Here is a 25,430-nt window from a genome sequence, read left to right on the forward strand (position 1 = left end):
AGATAACGCTATATAATCAAAGGTTCATACGGATCAAGGGTGCAAGTTCTCCCCTATCCGAAATTTTTAAGTCTTTTGAAAAAAGCTTTGATGGCTTATCATGCATTAATCAAATTTAAAAGCAAGGATTAAGGTTTAATATAAAACGCGCTAAAGAACTCTGCAATGGATTAAATACTTTAAAAACATATGGCATAATTTAATTAAAAATTGCCTTTAAATACTCATCTTTTAAATAGTATCTTTTGTTTGATTTGTTTTTATTAACTTAGACATTAATTAACTATTTTGCGTCATTTTAAATTAAATTGTTGGAATAGACAAATTTTATAGTTTTTGCATGGTGGAATAAGATTTTAAATTTTTTATCAAAACAAAAATAAGATTTAGAAAAAGTTAGTATACTTTTGAATTTAGTAGTTTGCAATAACTATCACGTAGTTTACGTGCGATTAATGAAGTAATAAATGGGAAAAACTAGGAAAAACGTCGATAACCCTCCGACGGATTTCATATATTTATTTTTTTTAACTAAAGGTTGCTTATTTGGATTGATAAATTTATCAAATTAGGCATGGATTTGATAGCGTTGTTTAAAATTAAAAGTAAAATATGATTATCTATTAAAAAACATTAAAAATTGTTTGTGCATACTGAATTATAATATTTATGTTTATAAATAATTTATAATTAAAAAGAGAAATGACATCGGTTACTGTTATTGTATTGGTTTATTATCTCTGTTTTATGAATAAAGTATCCACAGTTATTGTTCCTCAAGATCCAGGTGGGTACAATTAAATTACTTAAACAAATAATGCTTACTTTTTACAACTAAAAGTTTCTCTCCGTAAACTCCTGAAAACTTCAGGTTCTCAAGAATTAGCTGGATATTATTATCAGGCGATCCTGGTTAATATCAGGTTCTCAGAAGAAGCTAAAAAATTTAAAAAAATTTTATCATTTTCTATTAAAAAATTTATAATAAATTATATTTAAAAAATGTTTTTAAAATTTATTTATCTAAAATTTAAAAATTTAAAAATTGTATATTCCTATAATTCTTTAATTTTTAATTACAACCACAAATGTATTTTTTGTAATCAATAAAAAGGTCTCATATCTATCAATAAATTCATATCTATCAATCAAAAGTTCAGAGTTTTGACATCTTAGTCATATTTTACCTTATATTTTGTCACTAAGCAGTGAAACTTGAGAGTTATACTTTATAAATTATTTTTAATATGAAAAAATTTATATATATTTAGAGGTTTAGTATATATTTCAATAAGTTTTAAATAAGTTAATTAAAAACCAAAACATTTTTTTTTATCATTGCAATATTTACTTTTAAGTGAAATATTAAATACATTACTAATTAATATACTCGTTACTTTAGTTAAAGCTGAATTTTTTTTAGAAATATCTTTATAATAAATATGACTTTAACTTTCTGCTGACATTTTTTGTTTTTCTAAAAGCCATTATCGAGGCATTTAGCTTATTTATAAACTGGTTTATATACTACAAACAATTAAAATTGTTAAATAAAAATGCTAATAATTTATAAAAGACTTAAAAAATTTTTATTATTGACCCCCTTGCCACCTTTTATAGTTGTTTTTTTTTAAAATTTTGCCAAAAAGGACTAAAAACATTTTCAATAATCATATTATAATCAAAAAAAATGTTAAAAACGTGAACTATGTTCACGTTTTTAACATTTTTTTTGTTTAGTTTAGTTTAATAAAACCAAATGACGTGTTATTTAGAAAAAAAATTCATATATGACCCCCTTGCAACCCTTTTAAAGTGTTTTCTTTAAAATTATCCTAAATAAATTTCTTACATATATCTATTAATATATTTAACTAAGTTCATATTTTAAAATAGTTTTGTACATAGTTGTTTATACTAAAGCCAAATGAAAATTTATTCGAAAGAAACTTACTGACCAAGACACCCGATCCCCCCCCCATCCTCATGATACCCAAACTCCACCCCACCCCCCTGATCATGTTATTTTTCTGCCTAAATTAATGAATATTTAGAACTATGCTGTTTAGTTATAACAAAAAAGATTTATCATTAAAATTTATTTTTATGACAAACAAGCAAAAAAATTGTTATAAATTGAAAATATTTACGCTAACTGGTACTAAAACTGGGACTAAGTACTAAGAATTTCAAAATTATAGTCATATTTTTTTAAAATTATGACAACAAAAAAATAGTATTTGAAAGGTATTAGTAATATAATTTAAAGCATTATTTAAATTTTTAAAAATTTAGTTTTTGAATTGCTTTCCACTTTAGATGTTAAATTTTTATGAAGATTGATACTGTAGATAAGAAACAATACAGGAGCAAAGATTTATCTATGGAAGAATTTTTTAGTGGTGTTATACTGCACGTAAAAGAAATTCTTTCTGCTCTTCATCTTTGGTTATGGATTTTGAATAGTCTTGAATTAGTTTGACAGCTCGTTCTGCTGTATCATTTACAGATTTCAATGATTTAATATGCTCATAAATGTTAAAAATTTGTGTTAGCTTTCCAAAACTTTGGGGATTGGGCTAACCAACCACCATCTTCATTTGAATATCCAAATAAATTTAAAATGTTGCTTGATTTTGGTCCAACTAAATCAGTTAAACGAGCACTCGGTTTCATAAGAGGAAATTTTGGAAAGCCTAAATCATGTTTCTAGTTTTCCGTTATATTTTTAAGTATTATTTTAGCAATTTTAACTTTATCATGATCAGACACTTTATCAGAAAATAGTGAGAGAGGAGACATTTCTTTGGTTAAATACCAAAGATGCTGATTAAATGTTTTAAGGGCAGCAACAGCAATATTATTGTCAATTTTTTTATAAAAAAGCATTTCTTTGTAGAATTCCAAGTCATTAAATGATGCATCAATTGTGTTTGTATGTGTAAGCCACATTTTCACATAAAATAGCTTTGTAAATTTACAAAACTGTAACAAAATCTCTATGTAACTTTCTCATACTCTGCCAATTCAACAAAAGCAAACATTTTTGATGCATACAAAATCATACATATCCATCTAGCATGATATAAAGCCCCAGTTTTGTGCTACAGTACATTTATTTGCTTTTCAATCAGTAATTGCAAAGTAAGTTGGCAACATTCTTAATAAACATCTCTTAATATTTTTCAAGACTTCCAGTTAAGTAAACCAGACAAAAAAATTTTCACTTCTGCTTTTTTGATCTTCAATACTGGTTCCTCAATTTTTTTTTTTTTTAAAATGGTATATGAACCTATTGAAAGTTTAAGCCATATGTCATTTTTAAAGTGTCTAAATAGCTCATAATTTGGAGATCAACATTCTCCAAAAGTTGTTAAATGAACAGATGACAAAACTCTTTCTAAGATATGGTGTCTGCAGGCACACCAAAGTAACTTTTTATTGAAGTGTTCTTCAATTAACTTTGCAGAACCATTTATCCATCCTGAATTTGACAGAGTTGTGTCAAAAATCATTGCTACAAGTGTTTTTCTAGTTTCCAGGCCTTTACAGCATCTATGGTTGCTGTTGCCTGAATTTCCCAGTTGTATCTGGAATCCTGGATACACACAATAATTTTCCTTCAGGTGCACTTGGTTTTCCTGTTACAACAATAGGCAAGCGTTCTATTTTACTATCTACCTCAGATACCAGTTTTGAATCCCAGTAAATGGAAGAGTATGTGGGTGAAATAAATGTTTTTTAATATCATAGGAAACTTGCTTTCAAATTTTATTACCTGATCTGCTTCCACTTAATAAATGACAGGGGCCCCGGCTAAAAATAAGACTTTTTTCAAACCCGGCCCCGGCTAAACTATAAGATTTAGCAGAGGTTGATAGCTGGGGCTAGAAAAAACTTTATATATTATAATTTTATGCTTACATTTACTATTTATTAAATACTGGCATATATTTATTCATTTTCAAACTCTAAGATTGCAAACAACCACTATTGAGTTATGAGTTACTTTAAAATAGAGAATAAGTAAAAATACTACTGAAGACTTGAAAAGTTGTAGGTTGTATATAAAAGAAAAACATGAAGATGGCTAATAGTTATGAGGTTTTTTTGATGTGCAAGGAAAAAACTGGATTAATAAGAGTTTTTATAGCATGAAGGGACAGATACAGTAAAAAGATGCAACTTGTTGAATAAGAAACAAGCAAGAATGAGTTTTGGTTTATTTTAATACAGATGATAGCTTGTTTGAGCATTGACCATGATTGTGTTTGTAGAAAAAAAGAAAGAAATGCAACCTTACAACAATGAGAGAGTGGTTCAAGCTTGGCAGATAAAGCAGGTCTTGCTTCTACAGGTGTGGAGACTATTTAGTTGTGGTTATAACCTCTCAACTATATAACTCCAAAACATGAACCTTGGTAACCAAGGCTGCTGCACAGAGAAACAAGTTGAGCGCGATACTACCAGGGACTTAGTAGGGATCAAACTTGGTACCTCTTGCTTATGACTCAAGCGCTCTACCACTACACCAGGACCGCATTACATTTACAATGTGCTTTTAGATTTTGTTTGAGAGTAAGAGGGTTGTTTTCATCAATATAAGAATACCAACATTGTTGCAATATTTTTTTGCTGTAAATAAATAAGTTTTATTGTCTAACAATAATTGCAGATTTTAAGTCCAGAATTTAAATCCATAAGCCACAGCGAGCCTAAGGCTGTTACAGAAGAGAGATCAAATTAAAAATCAGCTGCTTGTTCTAAGCAATTAAAAAATAAAGGTTCTTTGTTAAGACAAGGGTATAAAGTTGAGTCGTCAACAAATAGACCCACTTTATATGTTAAATTTTTATGAAGATTGATATTGTAGATAAGAAACAATACAGGAGCAAAGATTTAAAGGTACCACAAGATACCTTGTGATACCCTGAAAGTTACTTGAAATGAAGAAGAGTGAAGGCCTTCAAGAATAACTTTATTACTGCAGTTAGTAAGAAATAATTTAATAATCTCAAAACCTTTATATAAAGAAACTAATAACAGAGTGAAGACAAATTGTAGGATAGTTAGAAAAGTCAAAGTGTTTTCTAGAGTTTTGAAAAATTGGAACCACTTAATTAGCACTTTTTAAAAATTAAATATTATTAACCCTTAATTTCCACGCTTGTTTTACAACTTTAAGCACCGCCCTTAGCTGCTGCAGCCAGAGAGTAAATATAAGGCTTCAACATTTCAAGTTTAGTAGGAGTCCATTAAAACTTTTTTTTATTTAAAAGAACAACAAAGTTATGTGTTATTTTGGTTTCTTGAGTAAAATATAAAAACAAAATAGCAATATTTCATGTCGACAATAATTCTGCATCACTATTTACAAATATCACAAGTAATTGACGAGTGTTCTCCACAAGTGTGTTTAGTGCACTTGGAACATTTTGTAAAGACACATTACTGACAAAGCTGACACAAATGACATGATTTTCTAATTTTGATTAAGGCATCTTGGGGTGGATTATTCTGTTCTGTAGACATAGAAGCGTGGCACGTCTAGGGCCAGGTTGAAATGCCCCTTTCGGATGCTCAATAATTTGGTGTTCCAATGCTGTTTTCATCATTTCCATGCTCATTTTTCAGCAAGAATTGTCGTCTTTTTGATCCACTATTATCACCTTACCACTGGCTTGTTAAAGAGGAACAAAATACTGGCATTAATGGCAGCATGATCGAAGAGATGGCCAAACAAAGTCATTGGCCAATGCAGTGTCTAGAAAAAATTACAAGATACAAATTTATTAAAGTTATAAAATTGTAAGGAAAAAAACTATTGTTACTAAATTTTAGTCTTACCTTTCGCCATGTAGTATATGCATGAGCTAATTGGTCAACAGTATCTACACCAAACTTAGTATTATTGTATTGGAGGATTGAAAATGGCTTTCGATGCGCTTCTTCTGACACTTCCGTAGATGTATGGAGAGTAGACATCATAATGACAACCTTGTTAGTTTTTGGAACGTAACTCACTAGCTGCATTTTTTCAGAATACACAGTTATAGAATCAAATTGAACTTGAGGAAGAAGTAGTTGGGGAGCGATATCTGGTTTGTTACGATTTAGGGTTCCGAGCAGAGTGAGGTTCCGTGCTAGAAGTTCTTTGGCTAGCGGAATAGATGTGAAGAATTGGTCAGTTATAATATTTTTCCCACTACCATGAATTGGTTCAGTTAGCTGTAGCACCACTCGTTTCCCTTGCCCTACTTCTTTTTCTCTAGCAATCATTCCTAAATAAATCTCAGCATTATAAAAGTAGCAAGACTTTGAACAAGTTAATGCCCACACTTTGATACCATATTTGTTAGGTTTTTTTTGGCATGTAAACTTTAAAAGGCACTCGCCCATGTGTTGGAACTATTTGTTCATCGAAACAAACCATATTGGAAACTATGAAGCATTGGCTACAACATTTGAGAAATTGCTCCCATATCTCTCTTAAAGCTGCTAGTTTATCATGTTGGCGTCTTTCAGTGCATGTTTCCTTGTTATGAAATCTCATGAACTTTGTGATTAACTCAAATCTTTCACAAGACATTGTGGCTTTGTAGGCAGAAATTCTAAGTTCGTCACTCCACAAGTCTCTGAGAAACACGTTGTGTTGTCTCAAAGCACCCATAAGATAAGGATGCCAAAATATCCAACCAGTTCCTCCTCTGTTATGTCATACCTAAGAAGACCAATAAAAATATGAGTATTTATGTAAAATAAACACAATAGTATAAACTTATCAAGACTACATTATAAATGAAGTCGAAATTACATTTTTAACATATTAAAAGATAGTAGTTTATTGAAAACTTACCAGGGTTGTGAAATATGTTGAGAAACTTCTCCAGCACTTATAGCACGTTGGGTCTCTCGATTACTTTCATGAAGTATCTTTCATTTCTGCTGTTGAAAATAAATCAATAGCTTCACGCACTGTAGCAGTATTTGCTTTCTGTCGCATTTGCTCCTTCACAATGTTTTCCCTGCCTCGTCTACGCTGCTCATCTACTCTGTTTTCCAAATTCTTCTGTTGCAACATACTCTTACCCAACATACTCTTCTCTAAATGGATCATGTTCTACTATATCTGAGACTTTGTTTTCATTGTTATCTTCCAAAACGTTATCTTCTAGTTAACTTCCCGAAGATTCATTTTCCAAATCAAAATTTGCCATATGTTCAAATATATTTTTATTCATTATATTTTTTTAATTGAGTACTAAACATATGAAATAAAATATACAATCCATAAAATTTGTTTTTATGTATAATAAAAAAATTTCTGAGCCTAAATCATAATTCATTACAATGTATTTCATTAAATAACTAGTCTAAAGTACATAACTCAGTATATAACTTTCATAGTTTTGGCTGCATCAGCCAAGAGCTGTTTCAATGAAAGTATTATACTTGGGATGAGGGGCAGGCTGCTACCCAACAGTAGAGTGATCAGCGTTATATTAAAAACATATTATAAAGTTAGGAAAAGTCAAAGAAGCTCAGGCTCATTAGGTTTAGTTAAACTTCATAACTTTGAAAAATAATTTTGAAATGGCTGCATCAGCCAGGGGGCGGAGTTTAAGGGTTAAATTTTATAATTAATAAGATTAAATGTTAGACTTACTTTAGTTAATGACATTGTTGAAGACTAACCAAAAGTCTCTAGAACCTAACATCTGATACAAGATTTAGTAAACTGAGAATAACAGAGCTTAATATCAGACGGGACCTTTTTATATTGACTTCTTGGAATAATAAAAGGACATTTGTTCTTAAGAGTTCTTGTAAAAAAGATGAAACAAATGATTAATAAAGCAATTGCTCAAGATGATGAGAAATATGGAGTAGAATGAGGTTTGTCTTATAATTGAAGAGTAGGAATAAAAGCTTCCAGACTTTTAGTCCAGAAGGAATAAAGGCTTTTGAGGTGCACTTTAAGCATACATATTATGGATATAAACATATATGTTTGCTATTTATTTAGATGCTGGCATACAATATCCTTTCATATTTATATAAATTTTAGTATTTATATTATATACCTTTCAGCCATAAAAGAAACTTAAGGGTCTTCTAATATTCTAATTCTTTGTTTTTGTTTAATAATAGCAATTTCTTCCTTTTTATTGGATTTTTCATCAAATTCTGGCAGTTGATTGGATCTATCTTTTTTTATATCTTCTTTTCTCTTTTTCAATTTATTTTCTGTCATTCTTTTTGCTACTTTCTTTTTACTTTCATAGTATAACTCTTATTTAATGAACTCAAAAAGTTTTTAATTGATGCTGATCTGAGAGAAAATTTAAATCTGATAATTGACTATTGATGTCACAAGAGGTATCTTTTTTAATCAAATCTTCTGCATTTGATGCTGCAATGTCAAACAGAGATGACAACTTATTAGTAAAACTTAGAAGTTGAGCCGTATTACTTTTTTTTTTTTACATTTTTATTCAAGTTCTCTCTAAGATGTATCAGATGCAGTATCGTTATAACAGTATTTTTTTTTTTGTTTTGTTTGAATTCCTGCCATTTTCCAAAATACATTCACTTTTTTGCAAATGACAGATGCAACTTCTTTCTTACCAGTTAGTTTCAAATCAAACCTTGTAAGTTATAGATAATAACGTAAAACCTCTCCATTAGTTGGTAATTGGCTAAATATCTTTGCTTTAAGAGTAGGTAATAATTTCCCAACAATTTCATCAAACATCTCATCATTTTTTCTCAAATTAATATTGCTCATATCAGATTTAATTTTTTTTATATATGCTATTATACCTATAGATAAAAAGCAAGTAACTACAAATTATATAAATATAAAATTATTTATAAGAAAACAACAGCATTCATAGTGGAAATTTTCCTTATCTCAAACTTTGCATATCATTTTTATAATTTAATAATTCTTGATAATAAGGAAATAAAAAATTGATTTTTAAGTTAAATGTTTTACTTATATTTACTAATATCATCTGATACAAAGTGTTGAATTATAATGGCATTAAAGTTGATGTTTAATTGAAACATTACATTTTCATATTTAGCTTAAAATCACTGTTTAATGTTGAACAGTTTTTTAAAAGTGGGCAGCAAAGGGGGTAAAACTTTTAAAACAGGGGCAGCGGGGAGTTAAAATTTAAAATCTTTCCAAAACCTTCTTATTTTTCTTTTTATGGACAAAATGACACGCAAAACTGCGTGAAAAAGAATTTTTTTTTTTTGGGACACCCTAATGACCATGCATTTAATATTTTGTTTTGACATTTTGACTAGCGTTCATTGCAAGTTTTGCAAATCTGACCATTTAAAAAATGGGCTGAATAAACAAATGTAGACTTTACTTTAAACTGGAGACAAAAATTACAAAGAAACCATAAACTGAAAAGAGAAATAAAAACTAAAAAAAAAAAAATACAAAAATAAACCTAAGAGATAAAAATCTTAACGAGTGATAAAATAAATAATAAACCTGAAAAAGTTTAAACATAAAATTAATATATGTTTTTATTTTAATTTAAAAGTTTCATAGAATTTAGAAAATTCATATATTTATTCATTATTCTATTCATAGAAATTTAGAATAGATTTAGAAAAGATCGAAGTTTTAAAGTTTCAAATTTAATCTGAACTAAATTCGAAACTTAATTATTAAAAAATTTGAAACTTTGATAATTCTAACATCTGCTAAGAAAATAAAATATTAAAAAAATTATTTGTTAAAAAGATTCGAACCTTCATCCTTAATACTAACATTGTATTTCATTTAAAAAAAGTGAAAAAAGTATAAGCCGACATTGAGTAAGCAGGTTCAGTGGTACTGGACACAAGCCATTCAGTATAATGATAGCAATAATATTGGCTGAGGTATTAAAAGAAACAGTGTCATGTTGCGCTCACAGATGTTAGTTCTTTTGTTGTGCATTGTTATTTATATTAATAAAACAAATAGCTAATTGTTAATTAGCCTTTTGTTACAAATTGATTAAATAATGAGGCAGTCACATAGCTCTTTGCTTAGGTCTGATAAGATATGACCTAATATTTATATCATTATAAATAGTGTATGATGCAATTATACACTACAATTGAATCAAGTTTTCTATTATTTAAAACATGAAACATGAAAATGAAAAAATATAAAATATAAATGAAAAAGTATAAATGTTTTTGTTTATGGGGCGTAATTTACAAAATGCAAGTTTTTCAAAAAATTGAAAAATCTATTTTAAAAAAAAGTTCTAAAAAATATTTTGAAAGTAAAGTAAATTGAATTAAAACAATAAATCAAGTTTTTAAGTTTCATAGCAATTTTATTCATAAGTGTAACACATATTGAGCATGTTTAATAAATATTTCAAAATGTTTCATAGCAAAAAAAAGCAGCAAGTATAACATTAAAAATAATTATTATTTTTAGCTAATCATAATCATTCAATTTTGGATCAATGTCACTATCAGCAAATTTGGCTTCAATTGTTGGCCAACTCCTGATAGTGTTGTAGTATTGGAAATTTCTCTGCAGGATAGGCTGGAACTGTGATGTTTGAACAGCCTGTGTCTTAGACATGAAAAAGGTGAAAAGGGGAAGCAGACTGTTTATAGCTCAGTACCTTTTTTTTTTATTTTCTTTATATAAACTGAAATAACGTACTTATTTGGAAATAGATCATGTCTTTTTTTCCAAGCGTTTTAGAGATTTTATTTGCAGTGTATATGCTGTCTAATGTTCTAAGATATTTTGATATGAGACCAAAGTCTCGATTGCAAGAGAGAAAAGGCCCTTGCACAGGGAAGTACTGGGTAATTATCAAATTTTTCTGGTTCAGTTCAAAAAAGATAGAATCTATACAAAGACTTATTCTTGTTTTGGCCTACAATTGTCACAGAACTGCCTTATTTCTGTATAGTTCTCAGTTTCATGCACATCATTTTGGTATTTGGACAATAGAGAGCAAACTTAATTAGACCTCTTTTTTGCCACCCTTTCAGGATATAAATAAATACTAGTAGTATTGTATTATGTTTGATATAATGAATGCCAAAAACATTTAATGAAATTTTCCATAAGTAATAAAATTCTTCTACTGGCATTTTTAGAAGCGATATTATTTTCATGTAGTCAAATGCTCAAAATAAAACATAGCTTTTATTTTAGGCAGCAATCAGGTGTCTCATGCTTTAAAGCTACATAGAAATTCTTGCTCTTTCTTTTGTGAACTGCAAGTTCAGGTTAAGCAGCTTGTTTTGCAACAAAGTTTAAGTGAGAGCATTTAATTGTATTGTTTAATACCTTACATGTGCAACACACATCCACTTGTCAGCATCCAAATTTGTAGTTAATGTTTTTCCTGTAATAATTCCAGTTAAAAGGTTTGCTAACTATAAGGTTGGGGTGAACACAGAATTTGAACACAGAATGAACACAGAATTGAACACAGAATGAACACAGTTAAACACAGAATATTTTCCACATAAGCTTTATATTGAACTCTGTTGACAAATGTTACATTTTTTGCCACTATAATATTAGCATTTTAAAGGAAATGATTTGATATGCTCAGATACAGCCTAGAGAACATCTTGTGGTAAGGAATAGCTAATATCTTAAAGAATATAATATAATAATATCTTAATATCTTATCTTCTTCAGTGCACTTAAGTTGCCTTATTTTTCTTAAAATTTTCTAACTTATTGAAAGCAAATAAGGTGTTAAAACATTTTTTTGCTCAGTACTCACTGCTACACAATGCTTGAAAGATGCAGACTTTGGACATCTGTTGTCTACGTTGTCTCTTCTACTTTCTTTTTCTTTTATCATCTCTTTAATCTTAAAAATATAGGGTCAAACATTGTATACCTTCCAAATAAAAAGTTATTTTTAATTTTTAACCTTATAAAAACATTTATTTTGGCATACAAAAACAAAAATTTACATTACAAATTGCAATTGTAGATTAAGTTACATGGAACAGCCCTCGGAATTAGGAAAAATAAGGTCGGCAATAATTTGCCGACCTTAATCTATGCATCAGGTTGGCAGAAAAAATGTAAAACAAAGGTTTAATCATAAACATAGAAACAAGGTTGGCGATTTTTTGCCGACCTCAAACACTTCAAGGTTGGCAGTTAGGTCGTCATTGCCAAATGCAGAGACTTGATGGAATGAATAAAGCAACTGCAAATATAAGCAATGTCAGACAAAAAATATAAATTCAAACTCACCTGCAGTGAAATTCTCTACCTTTAGCTGGATTTGTATATTGTAATGAGTCACATAGGCCAGACCTTTAAACTTAGCTTATTTGATTTTATTCCTATTATAATCACTATCTATTATTACCTTTTCTTTTCCAAGGACTTCCACTTATTAACTTGTCCATTACAAACAGTTTAAAACTGAATACACTTAAAAATGATAGTTCATTAGTCAAATAAAATATAGAATGTGTGTTACAAACAGGAATTTTCAACAAATGTCTTGTGTAAAAGTAAATAAAACTCAATCTTGCGTGACTGAATTAAAGGCCAGTTGCACTTTTTAACTGTAACTGTTCATTTATGCTCAAAAAACATTTAATCATCTAATTTTTTTTCTCAAACATCAAACACATTGATTTCTTAGAATTCTTTCTTATTTTTGTGTATTTCTGATTTATGCAATTTATAGTTTTAAATCTTGTCAAGTGTTTTCTTGATCTTTAACTCTAATTTTTGCTTTCTGTTAACTTCTAACTGAAATAGTGGTTGCTTGCAACCTTTTTGTTGCTCTTCGTTAACTTCTAACTGAAATAGTGGTTTCTTGCAACTTTTTGCAACTTGAAAGGTCCCAAGATTGAAGATACAGATTTTATATTACTCCATATTACAATTTTTTGAATGTGAAAAAAAATTTAGGGGGTAATATTTCATTGTTAAAATAACTCCACCACAAAAAGTTAAATTTTTTATACATTTAAAAAAAAAAACGAATGTAGCAGCAGAATTAATCAATATATTATATGATGTCCTTATCTAATTATGTCATTGTTTGCGTCATAAATCAGTTTTACATATCCTATATCTTTGACTTTAATGGATTGTTGCTTGAAATGCCTTTTGGGCTTTTTCAAATTGATCATCCATAAGCTTATAGTCTCCAGGCTGTTTTAACGGTAAAGGTGGTAGAATTCCACAAATGATTTCACTGTCTTTGTATTTTATAACATCAGGAAAAGCTAGCCATTTAAAAAGGTTCTTGACTGCAGAAGCATACTTCATACAGCTCACCATGTAACCATCACTGAGAACCTAATATGAGTTATGATTTTTCTAGTTTGAAAAATCTGATTCTCATTTGACAAAAGTAAAACTTCCTTTAAATTTAGTGACAAATTCAAAATGATCAAATAATGTTTAAAAAAAATGTTTTTATTTGAGTGAAAAACGTTTTTTTTAAACATTGAATGAAAATGAAGTACCTCATTTATAATCCCAGGATACCAATTGCCCATATAAATAACAACAATCCAATTGTTTTCATGCCATGCACCAGATAAATCGATGGCAATGCTTATAAATTCCTTTTCAAATTCTTCATTTGCTAATTCTTCTTGATCTATATAAAGGAAAATAAAAATATTTATACAAACACTTGTACAAATATTTATAATTACAAAATAATATTAAAATATATATTAATGAGAGTAGATATAAAAATTATTACCTTGATCTGCTGTCTCTTCTTCTTCGTTATCCACATTAGTACTACCAACATCATTTAATTTAATCTTTTGTCTTTTTTTAGCCTGCTCCAACGTGAAAATAGTGATCTTATTTGCTGAGTTGTTACGTATTCTGAGACTTGAAGCTCTTTTCTTATCAAAAGGTGCACCTGCTCTGGGCTGAACTTTTTTCCAGATACTTCACCTTTCATAAAGAGTTTACATAATATATCTTTTTGTCTCATACTATACCGGAAGGTACTGCGTGTAAGTAAAGCCCAACCTTTAACATATTTCCTAATGTCAGAACATTCTTCTTCAAATACCTCTTGTTATGAGTTTGGTTTATTACTATGTAAGTTTGACTGAACTTGCATCTTTATTATGAAACTCTGTCTCACGTTATCCATTCCTGATATTAAAGTGCTGATAATGTGTCTTCCTGACATCATGTGTTTTTCTAGTTCTTCTGATGTATGGAATGATCCATTACAAATTGGCTCAGAGCAAAAGTGAAACAAATTTAGTGATCTATCTTTGCGAAACTTTTCCTTCATATTGCTTTTAAAAACTCTTGCTTTCTTGTCAGTATCACTATATGGGTGTGTTAAAAACATTTGCAGATCAAAATTGACATTAGAATATTCTTGTTTAACTCCATCACCAACTGCATAGTATCGCCACATTGTCATATAGTTACGAAAGAACTCATATAGTTATGAAACAAATGATACTGACCTATTTTAGCTATTTTTGTTCCACTCAACTTGCTTTTGCCCTTTATAGTGGCAACACCAACAGCAGAGTTTTTCAGCCCATGTCCGTAATGTAAAGCAGTATAAATGTCCTCTGCACATATCAAATCGTTACCAGCATCAACAAAGCTACAAATCAATGACTTTGCTCTGGCAGCTTCTCTGTCGCACTGATCCTTGCCACTTGGTTATTTTTGCACAGCATAAAAAGCGCTTCCATTATAAAGTTGCCATGGTACAATGAAGCATTGTCAGATTTTGCAAATAAATTATTAACACCAGAATGGTCATGCTTAAACTTCAGAAGAACTAATTGGACAATTGATAGTGTTTCTGATAAACCTTGCTCACACCTATAAAGAGCTGTAAAATGCACCTTTTTATGTAAAATGTTGTTTTTCTCAGTGAAGAAAATGTCTACATGCAGTGACATCCCCTTTTTTCCAAAATATTCTTTTTGACCTTCCCTGAATTTGGATGGTAGAACTTTTTGGCAATAGTCTTTCAACCAAAATCCAGTTTCTTCATCAAGACTTTCAAAAGCAAAAACTTTGGCTTTTTTCTGTTGACAATCACGCATTAAATGTTTTTCATAATCAATGATATCTTTTTCAGCAATTTCAATATCATAAATAGTATCCTTGTCGGCTGAATTATTTGATGCTTATCTTTTTATCTCAACTAAGGATTTGTTTAAACTTTCACACTCATAACAAATCTTATCCTTAGGTGCTATTGAAATCTGTTGCAATTGCTTGTCGGTTAAATCACTTAAAGCAAATATTGGGCAGTGGGAGATAGAATTAGGGTAGGTTGCACTGCAGTTAAACTGGAAATTAGTTTTGTAATATCGTTTGCTGCATTCAAATAAATTACTCAGCTCTCTATTCTGGTACTTCAAAGATAAATCTTGCAACATAGAGAAACCATTCATAGCTGCAGCAGTATTATCATCCAGTCCCGCTAAACATTTTCGTTGAGATGGTTTAACAGCATGAAGTATTCGCCACAAACTGCTTTCCGATAAAGGAGAGTAGTTCTCACTTCTGCAAACTTCATTATAAAATGCAGTTGTAAAATTATAAAAACTCATTTTAGCTGTCAAAACTGCAAGAGATATTTTATATACATCATTTGAGTCAAGTTTAATTTTTGTACTCCATATGCAACATCTTGAAGAAGGTTGCTGTTAAATATGAAATCGAGAAAATGTTCAGCTTTTTTCTGGTCTAGTCGATTTCTCGTAATTTCTATTTTGACAGGAATAGTTATACCTATGTTAACATTCTTCATTTTTCGTGCCTGGTCTATCTTATATTTAGAGCACCCAAAAACTTTCATAATTAACTTCTTAGTAAATTTTTCATGTTCAATTAAACACAGAACAATATGTTTACCCATAGAGTCACTTTCTTCATAATTTTTAACAAATTATTTTTAGATCATTTTGTATCATTGTCTGAAGTTTCCAAAGATCTATTTAAAACAATTGAGATAAAGTCTTCACTCTGATCTGGGGCAACAGCTTCAGCGAACTTCTTTGCAAGCTGTACCTTGGCTCTTTCAAATTTTCTTCGTAAACTATTTTTGGTTCAATTGCTGAGATCAGCTATCTTTTTATTCTTTATCTGAAACTGAAAAGAGCTGATGTGGAGTGCTTCTGATAAGTTGTTACCAGTAGATTAGCACCTTCAACCTTTTCTCCAGAAAGTAAAATTTCTTTAGGCTCAAAATCAAAATCAGTTGTGTCTTCAACTATCTCTTCGTTAGTGGCAGTACTTGTTTTAGTTTGAATAAGAATGCTTAAGGTGATTGTGACAAAATACGGAACCTACAGGAACATTTTTGTTGTAATGTTTTGAAACATTTGTTGACATATTTATTAAAACACTTCTTACAGCTGGTGATTTTTTACCAACACTTAGTTCATGCATTGAATGACAGCATCTTCTTGGAGGAACCCAGCAAATACCATGAATTTTAACAAAAATCAAATTTTGAAATATTTATTTTAAAGGTTTAGTAATTAAATTTTGTTGTTGTTGAAATACGGTTGTAAACAAATTCTTACCAAAGTTAAATCTATGGTAAGGTCTTATATAGTTATTATCAGATCAAGTGATATGCACCCTCGGTTTTCTATAAGAGACTTTTCTGTCCATTCTGTCTTTTGGTGCGCCTTTAAAACCTAAAAACATAGATATTATGCAATGAATTAAACAACAATCGTTTTACACTACTATATGATGCTAACGGGGTTTTTTTTACAACTCCTAAGAGCATTTCTTACTTTATTTTTTACAAAGTGTGCTTTAACATTGAAAGTCAGATCTTGTATCTTGAATAACCTTTTTTCATTGAAACGAGGATATGGTCCACACTTGACATCATTAACTTTGCAAACATTTTGAACAACAACCTCTTGCACTGACATTTTTTGCAAGTAAGCGTGTTTTTTTAAAGTACATTTAGCATAAAATGCTCATTCTCTGTTCTGAATAATTCAGAAGTAAATGCTCAATAAACCATACTGAATAACTGTAAATTAAGAAATAATGCCTAACAATAATTAATTATGTTCAATAAACATCAAGTTAAAAATCTTTACTGGAAAAAAAATTTTTAAAAGTCTACAATTGTATAAATGAAAAAAACAAACAAACAGCTTTAGCATCATTTTGATGTGAAGTTATTTCAACAATGTAATATTACCCCCTAAGTTTTTTTTTTGCATTAAAAAAATTGTAATAAGGAGTAATAGAAAATTTATAAATTCAATCTTAGGACCTTTCCCATTTCCCATAATGGCTGATATTTGAACGCTAATTAAAACATTTTTTGACACTTTGATGTCTCAAGTTTTTTTGTAAACAATATCCTCTCAGTTTCTTTAGACCATTCAAATAACAATGAGATACTTTTTCAAAAAAGAATAAGATAAGTCCTGGGCACTTTTTACGCTCCGAGATAAAGGTATTTAAAGTAGGCCCCAAATTCAAAAATGTGTGATTTCAGCTTATGATTTTTAGACAAAGAAAGAGTTGTCCTCAGGTTTTTTGATTTTTTTTTTAAAGTTCCACCTATACTTCTATAATATAAAAAGAAACTTAGGGTGCAGTGGTCTCATTGCTTTTAATCTTAGTTTAAAAATCATAAAACCCCAAAAGTGACTTTCCAAGTATTAAAAGGGCAAATATTACAAACAACGCAATATGTAAAATTGAGAATGAAAAGATATCACTTTTGAGCATTGCATAGTTTTCTCAGAAATTGGCTCTTAAATTGGTGCTAGTAAAGAATATGATAACACCATCTAATTAATCATAATAACTTCCAACGAATAAAAAATGTTGAAATTTAAAATGATATTTCAAATTTAGTTTTTTATCTTTAACAAATTTTTTTTAAACATCTTCGCTTCCAACAAGGCTGCAAGCAGCCACTAATTAAAGTTAGAAGGTACTGAAAAAGATAAGATGAAGATTGCAGAGCAAGATAACGATTGACGGATGACTTAAAAGAGTGCAAATTATATGAATCAGGAAAGCAAGATGAAGGAAGCGAATTCCAAAGAACTGTTGTTCGAGGAAAAAAACTAGATGAATAAACCTTTTTGGAGCACTTAAGAACAGTCACAGAAAAAGGATGACACTTAATTGAATGACGAGTAACACGAGAATGAATTTTAGTAGATGGCACAAGAGACGCTAGCTCTTTAGAGCAGTGCACATTATAGTATTTGTAGAAAAGGGAAAGAGAAGCAACAGTACGACGATGTGATAATGGTTGGAGGTTGGCTGCAAGAGCAGGTCCAAATATGTTTACAAGGCGTTTTTGCACCTTGTCTAAAAGAGAAAGGGCATCATTAGAAAATCCGCCCCAGATATGGCAACAGTATTCCATACAAGGCCGGATTTGAGATTTATAGAGATAGAGAATAGAATCCGAAGTAAGAAAGTGATGAGCTCGATAAAGAGATGCAACCTTAGCAAATGCTAATTTTGCGACTGATTTGATATATGGTTTCCAAGAAAGATTGGAAGTAAGAGTTAATCCTAGAAGATCAAGAGTAGGTGACTCATCGAGTACATCGCCGTTCATAAATATAGGAAGATCTAAATTATTGCGATAACGATTGGCTGAAAAAAATTGAGTTTTATCTGAATTAAAGTTCACCAGCCACTGTGAGCCCCATGCTGTAGCAGAAGTGAGATCCTTTTCAAGCTCAAATGCCCCCTCCAAGCAATCAGAGGGTGTAGGTTTCTTATTACGACAAGAATAAATGGTAGTATCATCTGCAAACAATGCCACCTTAGATGTGAGAGTATCTGAAAGATCATTAATGTAAATTAAAAAGAGTATAGGGCCAAGGATAGAACCTTGAGGAACCCCTGAAGTTACAGAATAAGAAGAAGAGTGTTGTCCATCAAGGACAACTTTTATGCTACGATTGGAAAGGAAGGATTCAATGATCATAAAGATGTTGCCGGATACACCATAAGAAGAAAGCTTATGGAGAAGACCAGCATGCCAAACTTTATCAAACGCTTTTGAAATGTCAAGAGCGATGGCCTTAACCTCTCCACCTTCATCTAATGCACGATAAAACCTGTCAGTTATTACTGTTAGCAAATTAGCTGTAGAACGAGAAGATCGAAATCCATATTGATGGTCAGAAAGTAAGTTATTAGATTCAAGATGAGAAATTAAGTGTTTGTTAATTAAAGATTCAAAAACCTTGCTTATGATAGGAAGAAGACTTATGGGACGGTAGTTAGACGAATCAGATTGCTCCCCAGAATTTTTGAAGATAGGGATAACAGATGCCACTTTCCAGCAGGCTGGAAAACAAGACTCTGATAAGCACTTGTTGAATAGTTTTGAGAGTATAGACGACAGCTCTGGAGAACACTTCTGCAAGACAATAACAGGTATGTTGTCTGGGCCACAAGCTGTAGAAGAGTCTAGGCAGGAAATCACTTTAGATACAGATGCTGGAGTGATATGAATGTCAAGCAATGGATCAACCTGTTTGTTGGCAATATCAGGTAGAACGCAATTAGTGGAATCATGAGATGATATTGATGAAAAGTTTTTATCAAACAGTTCGGCTTTGTCTTTAGGTGAGGTGACAAAGTCTGAACCATACAAGAGAGGTGGAATTATAGATTTGCCCTTATTATTGATATTATTAAAGATTCTCCAGAAGTCACGAGAGCCTAATTTTTGAGATAAGATACGAGATTTCATGACCTGAGAATAGCGGGTTTTGGCGTTAGACAAAACCTTTTTACATTTGTTTCTAGCAGTAATAAACAGACGTCTGTTTTCTGGAGAATTGTTTTGCTGATAAATATGGAAGTAACGGTTTCGATTGGCAATCGCAGCAGCACAGTGTGAGGAAAATCATGGAGGAGAGTGAGGCTTGACCTGGAATCGTCGAGAGGGAATAAAAGATTCCATGCCAGCCTGAATCCACAAAGTTATGCAAGAAGCACATTTGTCGACAGGAAGACAAAAGATTTCTACCCAACGGCCATCACGAAGAAAATCACGGAAAGAATCCCAGTCAGCCTTACTGTAGTTGTAAGAGGTTCGATAATAGGGGTATTCAGGTGATGAAGAAGAATGAGATATTAGTTTTAGAGAGATCAAACTGTGATCAGAAGCACCTAAGGGTGAATGTGGAGAAACTGAGCACTGACTAGGATCAGAAACAAGACATAAGTCGAGTAGAGAAGGTAGATGATGATTCGGGTTGTCAGGAACGAGTTGGAAAGTTGACTATTTGAGTTAGGGATTGAGAAAGGCAAAAGTTGTGGGCTTTAATGCCTGCAGAGTCACTGACACTAGAGCCAAGCCATTCAGAGTGGTGAGAATTAAAGTCACCGACAACGATTATATTAGCTGATGGATAAAGAGAGAGGGCTTGGTCAATATGATCAGAAATAACATCAAAAAGAGTGCAGTCTTGAGATGAAGGAGAGCGATATAGAACAAAGAGAAAGGCAATAGAGTGAAGTGGTGCTAAACGAAAGCACATGAAAGAATAGTCTGTGGATTCAAACCTAGTTTCACGACAAATGGGTGAATTCTTACGATGATGATGATAGTTTTTTGTGTTTTATAGTTTTTGGTACTTTATTCATTTTTAAATTAGGTTGAAGAACCTGACTCAAAGCATAGATAGTACTCAGAACACCATTTAATAGCCCAAGCAATTCCCTCATTACTACTAATAAACCCTAAGCCGTAACAAAGGGCTCCAAATGTGGCCTCCGCAATGCACACCAAAAGTACAAACAGGGACACCATCCATGCGCAACATGGCACTGTTAATACTTTGATATTTTTCAGCTGTTGATGGAATCAGCCTCTCTGAGAGCTTCCACAGAGTTCGGGAAACCTGACTATAAGCCGGCCTCAGAACCATGAAACTGAATTTTAGAGCTGTACCCTCATTAGGAGATAATAGAATGAGTTGCCTAGTCATAAAAACAGAGACACAAGCAAAACCCATCCATTGAGTCAAGAAGATCCAGCATTCAACATCCTAAACTGGAAACAATGTATTAAAAATACATCTGCGCCAGCCTAATAGATGAAGAAGGGGTGCAAGGCTGGTCAACAGGTAGAATCTGTTTACCCCTTAAGTCATTGCCTAGGAGGCCTTCTACAAGACAGTAGCCGGGTGCATTTAACATCTGCCCAAGGTGAGTATTTTTATCGAGACACCATCTCTAGCCTTTACTCAACCAAGAGCCCCAAGGCAGGGGGTGTTTTAAATCGGAGTTGGCATCTCCTAGCCTTTGCCTAAAAAGGCGTATCCCGCAAGGCAGCAGGACATGAAGCAGATTGTACTGGGTTACATGTTACCAGTAGCAGGATAACCTGATCTGACTTTAAAATCCATAGCTATATTTATTGTTTCTTAAGGTGAAACATTTGTAAATAAGCTTGTATACCAGTATCAGGCTTGAACAGGAATGGTGTGCGATCGCACGCTGTAACTGACCACACTTATAATATTTTTTTTTTACATCTTGACCATGGTAAATTTGATGTTTTAACAATTTAAATGCTGTAAAAAAAATTGTTACATTATAAATAACTTTTAATCATTGATCTTTTCTTAAGTTTTTTATATTTTACGCAAAGACTTTAAATAAAATAAAAAGTATGATTAAAGTGTTTGTTAAAAATTAGTGTTTTTTTTTGTAAATTAACAAATGTTATATTTAAATTTTTTTTATGTAGGCATGTTTTATGATAAATTTAAATATAAGTATTTGTTTGAAACTATTTTTCCATGTTTTTCTAAAAATCTTTTGAAAGATGATTTTTTAAGTTACTTTAAATTATGAATAAGTTGAATTAAATCTTCTGTTGCAATGGAATGAGTTAATTGCTTAATTATTATTATTATTTTTTGTTTCTATTTTTACAAAGAATTGTTTAAACTTTATTTTTTTAACTTGATGATTAACTAATCAGAGCATGAAATGATTAAAATTTTCTATATTAAATAGACTACGGTATTTTTTTAAACAGTTTTTTTTTTTTTTTACAACTTTTAGGAAAAAATGAATGTTTATACAATTTAAAAATATTATATGTAACACTTTTTAGTAATTTAAATAAAATTTGTTCATTAATTAAACAATCATTAGAAGTAGTTTGTAAAAGTGTTTTGCGTAACTTTATATAATAAAACGTTTCAAAAGACAAATAATCAATTGTTAAAAAAATAATAAAAGACGTTTCAAAAGACAAATTTTTTAGTAATTTATTTTAAAATGCAATTAAAGACGTAACAAAAAGTAATTTTCGCTTCGATTTTAAGTTTTATTTTGGTGCTTATATATTTTCTTTTTCATAAGGAGTTTTTTTTTTTTTTCCTTCATTATTATTATTTTTTTAATTTTCTTCCTAGTTTAAGTTTAGCTAGCGTTTCTTTTTTCAGCGCATTTCTAAAATGTTTAAAATTATTTAACCCCTTTCCTGTGGAGTTTTTTTTTCTTAACTTTTGCTCATTGTGGAGTTTTTTTTTTTCAAATTTTTTTTTTTTCAATACATTGATTATACATTTTTTTATAATTTTTTTAAATTTAAGTAGCATATTATGATCAAAAAATATGATTTCAGGCTGGAAATGAAGTTTTTTATAATTTTTTTTTTTCAAAATACATTTTTTATAATTTTTTTTTATCTAAATAAAACAATATGAACAAAAAAATTTATACATTAGAATTGTTGGGTAGTATGGTAGATTTGGAAGCACGGTGCTACACACAAACCAACATCACAATCAGTACACTGAACATGTACATCTTTGCAAATTTTTTGTGCAGAACAAACAGCACAAACTCATTGAGCATTTACTTTTTTTTATGGTGGGTACATAACTTGGAAAGTGTCTGGATGCAATTTGCAAAGGACTACCTTCGAAAGATGTTGGGTGACCGACATGCTCGGGCGCATGATATTCCTTAATCAGACGCTCAATGAGTTTCAAATGAAACTGAACATGATTGAGTTTGTTATTTTGGTCTTTCTTATACAGCACATAAGAGTTCAAGGTAACCTTGGTTATCAGATGACGGAATAACTTTTTATACAAACTTTGTGTCTTTCTTTCAGCTGTATATGATGTTAACATTTGGTTTGATACATCAACAGCACCCATGTTGGGATTGTAATCACAGATGACCACCAGTTTTACTCTAATGCCACAATGACTAACAACATCTTGAACTGCAGCGGTATGATAAGTTGGCATGATTGTAACATCTTTTTTGTCATGCCATTTTAAAGACATCAGTTTTCCGCAAAACCTTGAAATGTTTTTGTTTAAGCGAACAGTCCCAACTGCATCAGTTTGGTTTTGTATAAATTCTCTGAACAGTGATGGAGATGTGTAGAAGTTATCCATGAATACTGTATAATCATTCCCTAGAAGATCGTGCAGTAATGTCAAGATGCTTGCAATTGCATTGCAGGTCCAATATGAGTAAATTCTTTCTAGATATAACCACTACCTGATTCACAGAGCAGGTATGATTTTAAACCAAATTGAGCTCGTTTCAGTGGTATATATTGTTTCATTGCTAATCTTCCCTTCAAGAGCATCAGGGAATTGTCAATCGCTATATTCTGGTCAGGTGTATTCACTATTGAAAATCTGTAAACAATCACTTTGAAAACAGGTTTGATTTTATTGAATGACTTCTCTGCATTAGACTCAGCTACTGGGAGGGCCGTGTTGTCAACAAAATGTAAATATCCCATAAGAAGGAGGAATCGAACTATGGACATTATACGTCGCACATAAGATGTGGCCAACATTGGATTAGTAGTTGAATACATTGCCAATTCCGGTTTTTGTACTAACCCTGGTACAAAAATATGGCTAGAAAAACTTTCATCACACAGGGATTTGTATCTCTCCGCTTTTTCAACCTAGATTTTCTTTGCATACGTGGATTCGCAAATAGCTGAGAATAACAGCAATTAGTTTCAATTACAATTGGATAAACGGTATTATCAGTCATAAATTGTTTGAAATATTCAAGAGGGTTATCTGGTGACATTACCTGAATTTTTAGGCCGGGAGTGCCTGTGAATGGGAGTTGCTGTTGTATCTGCTGTGGTGCATTAGTCCATTGGAACACATCATCGTCATCAGCATCATAATCAAATATTCCAGCATCTGCAACAGATCTAGCATTGGAATCCTCGCTGGAACTTCATCAGAACTATCAAAATTCGAAATTTCAAGTGAAATGTCACTTCCGTATTCTGAACTGGAATCAATGTGTTGAATTAACGCTTCCAATTCGGCTGCTGTCAATTTACATTTTCTGGAATTTTATTTTGTATCTGCCATTATTTATTTTTGTGGTTCTGGAATCCAAAACAAATGAAAAAATACCTTTTTACAAACATCTAAAAAACAAAACAAAATAAAATAAAAATTTTCTTAAAAGTTTCTTCATTCATACCTTCTCTTCAAACTATTCAAGCCAAGATAAATAAGAAAAAGAAAAAAAAAATATAATAAACATTCAATGCAATGTGCTCTTTTCATTTAAATAAGAAAAGTAAAACAACCATATTACGTGCACAACAGTACCTAGATGTCAATGTCAGTAAAAAACGTAATATTACAGTTGTCACATTGTGGTAAAATTTAGTTAAACCGTAATATTACGGTCACCACAGAAAAAGGGTTAAACATCTAAACATCACGGTCAAGTTGTCAAAAAATATAATCATTTCCATGGTCAACAATAGTGCTTGATCACACATCATTCCTGTCCAAGCCTGCAGTATATTTTTGTTGCTTTGTTATAAACAAAAGTTTTATAAAAAAATCTTTGTGATAAAAAAATTAACTTTTTTTATTTTGTAAAAGTTTCTGTTGCCTTCATATACATAGTTTGATTTATGTGATAAAATTAGGTTGTTTTTTTTTATATATATAGAAATTTAAAATTTCAATACTTAGACAAAGATTTTAATGAGTTATTTGTGCTAATTGCTTCACTTTATTTAGAATGTAGCAAGCCACTTGGTCTTGAGAGTAGAAAAATTCTTGATAAGGCAATATTTGCACCACCAAATGCTGTTGCTAGTAGCAAAGAAGGATATTATGCACGTTTGAATAATAAATTAGCTTGGTGTATACCAAACTCACCTAATAGTAAAGATTCTGTTTTTAAAGATGATGTGTATATAACTATAGATCTTATTGATGAATATCAAATCACTGCTATATCTCTTCAAGGATACAAGTCATATAGTGTTGGCCCAATGATTAGAATTTCCTATGAGATTCTAGATCATGGATTTTTTGAATACAAGACAAAAAATGATGAGTCAGATGTAAGATTTATTTAATTTAAGTTTTATACTAAAGTATGTTATTGA

The 25,430-nt window shown here is 30.7% G+C and overlaps 1 protein-coding gene across 2 annotated transcripts in view; it reads left to right on the forward strand.

Moving 5' to 3' along the window:
• The first annotated feature begins 412 nt into the window (after positions 1 to 412).
• The window catches only part of LOC100192229 (discoidin domain-containing receptor 2), a 57,189-nt gene continuing 32,171 nt past the window's right edge, over positions 413 to 25,430 (forward strand). Inside the window, exons 1-2 of one of the 2 annotated variants that reach the window (XM_065790977.1) lie at positions 413 to 787; positions 25,057 to 25,385. In XM_065790977.1, the coding sequence (XP_065647049.1) occupies positions 703 to 787; positions 25,057 to 25,385 (414 nt within the window). In that variant the 5' untranslated portion in view covers positions 413 to 702. The remainder of the gene's footprint in view (positions 788 to 25,056; positions 25,386 to 25,430) is intronic. The other variant, XM_065790976.1, reaches the window with a different exon arrangement.

Source organism: Hydra vulgaris, chromosome 02, assembly GCF_038396675.1.
Source record: "Hydra vulgaris chromosome 02, alternate assembly HydraT2T_AEP".
NCBI classification, from domain to species: domain Eukaryota; kingdom Metazoa; phylum Cnidaria; class Hydrozoa; order Anthoathecata; family Hydridae; genus Hydra; species Hydra vulgaris.